Here is a 6,259-nt window from a genome sequence, read left to right as displayed (position 1 = left end):
CTATGTTAAGGTTGTTAGCTTGGTGTCTTGTGGGACTGCTAGTAGTGGGAGTGGGGTGTCTCTTGACTCTTTCACCCTTGGGACCTTTTTCTTCCTCCTGGGTTGCCTCATGCAGCCTTGACATGAGGGTTTGTGCCTTGTCTTATTGTAACTTGCTATGCCACGTTCCATTGCTATTCTTGGGAGGCCTACTCATTTCTGAAGGAAAATGGAGGAGGAGTGGATCTAAAAAAAGACTTTTTATTTTTTATTTTGTGTGGGTGTGTGCAGGTAACCATGACCAGCAAAGGCCAGAGGCACTGCATTCCCCCCTAGGGCTGGTGTCACAGCTGGTGAGCCGCTTGATGTGGGCGCTGGAAGCTGACCTCCAATCCTCTGGAAGAACAGTTTGTGCTTTTAATGAGAGCCATCACTCCAGCACCAGTATCTAATTAACAAGACACCAGAACACACTAAAATCCCAGGGAGCATTAAGGCTCCACAAATTGAGAAGAGGAAGAATCTCATGGTGGAGGGGTGATGGCCTCCACCAGCGGGGAGCCTATGACTGGAAGCTGCTTCTGTCCCACCATCTCCTCCAGAACTTCCCAGATTCCTTGCCTACATCTGACCCAAAGGCCGGGCTAGAAAGACCCAGGGTGCAGCTGGTTCTGATGCTGTGGCTCACACAGGCCTATCCTCGGTGCTTGTTGAGACAGGTGGGTGAGGGCCTGCGTGGACGCAGGATTGAAGTGGGAGGAGAGGGAGGAAGCCATGAGTGAGGGGAGGGCAGAACATGCTGTGTGGCAGTCCAGTGGGGAGGTAACCTCCAGAGAGGGCCTGGGGTCAGGACTGAGTTAGGACCGCTCACCTCCCTGGAGCTCACACTCATGTCCCCGCCTTAAAAATAACGCGGTCACCGGGCGACCTGAGTCTTAGTAGCCTTTTAATGATTTTTGTGGTAACAGCAAAAGGAGAGAAAGGTCTGCCCCTCCTCCCAGCAGGTCTAGCTGACTTCTTGTCATTGAATGTTAACCACGAAGGTTCGTATTTCCATAGGCTGCAGTATGATTGAGGTAGGGTCCAAGTTGGAGGGAGGAGGATAGGAGGTAGGACCTGTTGATCGGCAGAAGAGAACTTAGGCCTGGACACAGCCATACACACCCACCTCTCAACTGTCCCAGGGCCTCACGTCCAGACCTTTAAACCACTTCCCTATGCCTGAACACACCTCAAGATTCCCCAAACCCCTCTCTAACTCCTAGCCATTTACTCATATCCCATAGGTGACAGACACCATCCCAGAACTTGGCACTGATGGAGATCAACACAGCCTCGGGTCAAAATTCCATGGTCCCAAACTCGGGAGCTTTGCTGGTCGGCTGGGCCCACCGCTCACACTTAAGCTTAAACTCCTGTCCGCAGGGTCTACACTGGCTCCTAGCCAACAAACCTCACACTCCACCCTCAACTGCCAGTAACAGGCAGGATTCCTGCAGGGTCTTCACCAGTATTTGTTATCCACTTCAGTCTGGAAGCCTTGGACTTGGTCAGGGGCTGATTGGCTGCCAGGGTGGTCTCCTGCAGGTGTGTGATCGTGAAGACCCGGAACAGGTTCTGCAGGAAATGGAGCCAGCTGAGACGCAAAGCCCAGCTTTTGCCGGTCTCTCTCCTCAGTCTCTTCCTCAGCTTAATCCTCCTCACCTGCAAGTTCAGGGTTACAGGGGAGCTCATGTTGCGGCCCGAATCTTCTGTCGCAGCGAACTGGTGCTCCAAACGCAGCAGCAGCGTCTTTGGTCCCCAGCGGGCCAGTGTAAGCAGATGCACCTGGGGAGGTAGGTCCCTGAGAAGTCCGGAGAACTGCGGAAAAGAAAAGCCTGACTGGCAATCAGCACTGACTTGCAGGAAATGAAGCTGAAAGGGAAGGGGCCTTGATGAGGATGGACTCGATGCTGAAGCGTGTTGCTTACAACAGGGTGGAACTAAGGGGAAAGACTTAAAACTGAGGATAAACTCAGTCCTGAAAAGAAGGACTCGGAAGGTGTCATTCGGGTTCCCCCTTCCTGCCCGACTCGCCGTCCCTCACCTGTGTCCTTGGTACCGCCCGGGAGGAATATAGACTGCTACCAGCCTGAGCCAGCACCACCTGAGGGGCCAGGACCACCTCCTCCGCCAGCAGTCGGTGCCTTGCAGCCGCATCACTAACAGAACTCAAAAGCACAAAGTGGCGCCCTCGCACCGTACTCCCGGCCCCTGACTCCGTCAGGGGCTCCCCCACTCCGCGGGCATCATCCTCCAGCAGCCGTCGGTGCACCTGGGAGGAAATTCCAAAAGAAACTAGAGCCAGAGTGAACGATGAAGACTAAGGTCAGGGGCTGGTAGGGGACCCCAGCAGATGTGAGGCCCGACTAACGGGAGCCCAGGACAAAGAAAGGCAAGTGTCTAACAAGAGGATCGTCATCACAGGACAAGTCAAGGCCTCAAGAGGGACTGGATAGGAGGAGGGGAATACAGAAATATAATTCCAAAGCCAGGCATGGTGATGCAGACCTGGAATCCCGGCACAAGAAAGCGAAGAAAGGGAAGAGGATGGAACCAAGGCCACAGGCAGAACGGGGATACCAACAACAGCCTTCAAGTTTGGCTGGGTCTGGGTGGGCCTGACGGAAGAAACCCAGGGTGGGTGGGGCTCCCTCTCACCATGAGCTCTAGTGAGCCATCGCGCAGACTGCTGCCCCCCTGGGAACGGTCGGTCACCACAGCCAGCTGTATGTGTCCATCCTAGGTAGAAGGGTGACTGAGAATGCGGGTCCCTGCTGGGAGCCCACCCTGCCCCAGCTATCTGGGAGGTGCTTCCAGTCTGAGGCAGCGGCAGGGCCGGTACCGTGATGTAGATCCGAGTGCTGACAGGATAGTAATTCCCAGCCACGGGTTCAGTCTGACTTAACCTCCAAGTGGGTCGACGATCACGCCTGGGAAGAGGTGTGATGTGGTCAGATTTGGGGTCCTGCTTCTTCTTTGTCCCTCCACATTCATATCATCACCAAATCCCCACGGCCCTGAAACTCAACACACCACAGACTCCCCATGGTACCCTTGTCCCACCTCCTCTTGAGGATTTCCCTGCCGTTGCTGTCGGTGTAGAATTCTCCGTTTGTTCTCATTGGAGTGTCAAAGCGGCTGATGATCTCCTTTCCCCAGTGTTCTCTGTGCCCGGTGGAAAAGGACCCTTGTGAGTCTCCCAAACGCCACTGTGCCTGCACCCCACTCCAGAAAGGGTGCCACTTACTCCACTGGGATTGGTCCCACCGTCCACTCCAGCTCCAAGTGACGCTGTCCTGGGTACAGACGAACCACCTGAGAACACCAGGCTGAAAAATTCTGGTGTACCTCCTGCACCAGGGCTGTCTACAGGCACACAGGAAGGCTGGAGTCAGCCACGTTGAAAATGCCGAGAATCCTGAAAAGGATCCCACTAACACCCACTTCGCAGACTAAGAATGGTGTTCTCACTGCTTCTTCAAGAAAAATTAAGAGTGAATTATCAAATATATAACCACATATAAATGTTTTTGTTGCTGTTTCTGTGCCTGTGTGCGCGTGTGGGTTGTGTGTGTGTGTGTGTGTGTGTGTGAAAAAGAGAGAGAGAGAGAGAGAGTCCCACTGGCCTTGAACCTGAGATACTCCTGCCTCGCCTCAGTCACCCAGTGCTGCAGTTACGCCCCTCCCTGTGGTGGTGTGTGGTGGTGTAAAGCTAGAACTCGGGCCTTTCTCATATGCAAGTCATCTGAATTACATTCCAAAACATAAGCTCATTTCTTAGACCTTAGTGGACTCTAAGCAATTATACTTTGACAACACCTTCGCCTCCAATTTCCAAAGTAGGGAATGGATGTGAACACGTTGACAGAGATGGTTATACCAGCAGGTTTTCTCTGTCAGCAGAGGGAGCCTGGGTCTTGCTCCATACATACGGGAGAAGAAAAGCCAGACTTGGTGCTGCACTCCTGAAGTCCCAGCACTCCAGAGGCTGAGGCAATGTCGAGAGCTTTGAGGCCAGGCTGGGCTACACAGTAAAACCTTCCTTGGGGAGCAGAGCAATGGTTCGGTGGGTAAAGGTGCTTGCTGCCGAGTCTGATGACCTGTATTCTCTCCTAGGGACCCACGTGGGAGACTCCCACAAATTGTCCTCTAACCTCTACACACATGCAGACCGACACACACGTGTGCGCACACACACACAAATAATATTTAAAATAATAATAAAATAAAGATGAACTAGTTCCTACCCCAGCCCACAGGAGGCACATCCTGTTCCCAGATTCCACATTCCCACCCCTACCCCTCCAAACCCACTCCTGATTTCTGGCTACAGACCTTCACCATGTGGACCTTAGCCCAGCGGCTCACAGGAAACGGCTTGAGATGGCTGGGTCTGAAGATGTAGGCGCCAGAGGCCTGGGTACTCTTCTCATCCCCGGTGCTAGCTTTGTACCTGGGCCCAGAGCAAATGAGCATCAGGGAGGGGCCTCAGCCCTGCAGCCACCCTCACAGAGCAGCCCTTCCTCACCAAAAGAAGCCTTGGCTCACAGGGAGTGAGAGCTTCTGCTCCATGTTTTCAATCTTCATCAATAACCCTGTGCTGGAATCAAATGTAGCCCGGATGTACTGGGTGGGAAAATGGAAAACGTGTAAGCAAGCGTCTCCTCAGCAGCGAATCGCTTCCCGCATCTCACGCATTGCTGTGCCTGATCCAGCAAGCAAACACATCTGCAACCCCTGCTCTGTCAGCATCCACCACCTCTCTACACATGGGACTAACGCAGTCATTTGCAGAAACCCTCACTTCTATACTTATCCACAGCAGCAGAGCCCACTGTGATACCCTAAATTGATCCCAGTCCCCATCTGCTTCAGAGCCAGATCAATATATCATCTGACTCGGGAGCTGAATGCCAGAACCCATACAGCTTCCAGGGCCCCACAGAGAGAGGTATTTTCATGCTGTAGTAGTGATCATATCTCGGTTGGCAGAGTGCTTCCTTAGTATGTACAAAGCCCTCAGTACTACATGCCTCTAATCCAGCCCTCAGGAGATGGAGGCAGCAAGATTAGGAGTTCAATGTCATTTTGAGCTACATATCAAGTTCAAGGTCACTCTGGGCTCTATGAAAACCTGTCGCCAAAAAATTGAAGAATATTTCATTTCCTTTAAAAATCTAAAGAAAAGTTGAACAGTAACAATGAGCATGTCATAATGAGACTTGCATGGATATTGCTAATCTTTACAGAAATATCATAAAATGTTTTGTGTGGTATAGCTGCATGTGTACATGTTTCTGTGTACATTCATGTGATGCATGTGGTATGTCTGCATGTGTACATATCTGTGTGTGTGTACATTCAGTGATGCATTGATGTCTACATGTGTACATGTTTGTGTATCACGTGATATGTGTGGTATGTCTGTGTGTGTACGTTTGTGTGTATATTCATGTGATGAATATGGTATGTCTGCATGTGTATGTTTGTGTGTGTACAGTCACATGATACATGTGGTATATCTCCATGTATATGTTTTTGTGTGTACATTCACATGATGCACGTGGTATGCCTGCATGTAAACATGTTTGTATGTGTACATTCATGTAATGCATGTGGAAGCCAGGGGCTGAAGTTGGCTGGGTGTCAATGGTTCTACCATAATTTTTTAATCTTTTTTAATGATTTACTTCTACTTTTTATGTGCACTGGTGTTTTGCCTACATATATGTCTATAAGGGTGTCAGATCTCCTGGAACAGGAGTCACAGGCAGTTGTGAGCTGCCATGTGGGTACTGGGAAATGAACCTGAGTCCTCTGGAAGAGAAGCCAGAGAGCTCTACCACTGAGCCATCTCTCCAGCCCCTTCTATTTTGATTTTTTTGAGTCGGGTTTGCACCATGCACCTCTGGCGAGCCTGAGCTCACTCTGTAGACCAGCATGTGTACCTTGTTCTTGGAGACAGAGTTTCTCACTGAACCTGGAGTTCACCAACTCAACAACACTGTCTAGCCAAGAAACCTCACCAATCCCAACTGTGCCCACAAAGTATCAGGGCTATAAACATATGCACCACACTGATGTCCACATCATCCTGATACAGTTTTAATATATTTTTTTAATATTTATTTTATTTATTATATGTACAATATTCTGTCTGTGTGTATGCCTGCAGGCCAGAAGAGGGCACCAGACCCCATTACAGATGGTTGTGAGCCACCATGTGGTTGCTGGGAAT

General features: G+C 50.7%; 1 protein-coding gene across 2 annotated transcripts in view; it reads right to left on the bottom strand.

The window, feature by feature from the left end:
• Positions 1–908: 908 nt before the first annotated feature.
• The window catches only part of Man2b1 (mannosidase alpha class 2B member 1), an 18,165-nt gene continuing 12,814 nt past the window's right edge, over positions 909–6,259 (bottom strand). For both annotated transcript variants that reach the window (XM_026789195.1, XM_005367004.2), the window contains exons 15-24: positions 4,550–4,647; positions 4,357–4,474; positions 3,269–3,387; positions 3,085–3,186; positions 2,864–2,951; positions 2,680–2,760; positions 2,066–2,293; positions 1,684–1,839; positions 1,488–1,596; positions 909–1,095 (exon numbers count right to left, since the gene is read on the bottom strand). In XM_026789195.1, the coding sequence (XP_026644996.1) occupies positions 1,001–1,095; positions 1,488–1,596; positions 1,684–1,839; positions 2,066–2,293; positions 2,680–2,760; positions 2,864–2,951; positions 3,085–3,186; positions 3,269–3,387; positions 4,357–4,474; positions 4,550–4,647 (1,194 nt within the window). In that variant the 3' untranslated portion in view covers positions 909–1,000. The remainder of the gene's footprint in view (positions 1,096–1,487; positions 1,597–1,683; positions 1,840–2,065; positions 2,294–2,679; positions 2,761–2,863; positions 2,952–3,084; positions 3,187–3,268; positions 3,388–4,356; positions 4,475–4,549; positions 4,648–6,259) is intronic.

Source organism: Microtus ochrogaster, unplaced genomic scaffold (assembly GCF_000317375.1).
Source record: "Microtus ochrogaster isolate Prairie Vole_2 unplaced genomic scaffold, MicOch1.0 UNK15, whole genome shotgun sequence".
NCBI lineage: Eukaryota > Metazoa > Chordata > Mammalia > Rodentia > Cricetidae > Microtus > Microtus ochrogaster.
Note: the sequence above shows the minus strand (reverse complement) of the source record. Positions and strands in the feature narration are given on the sequence as shown.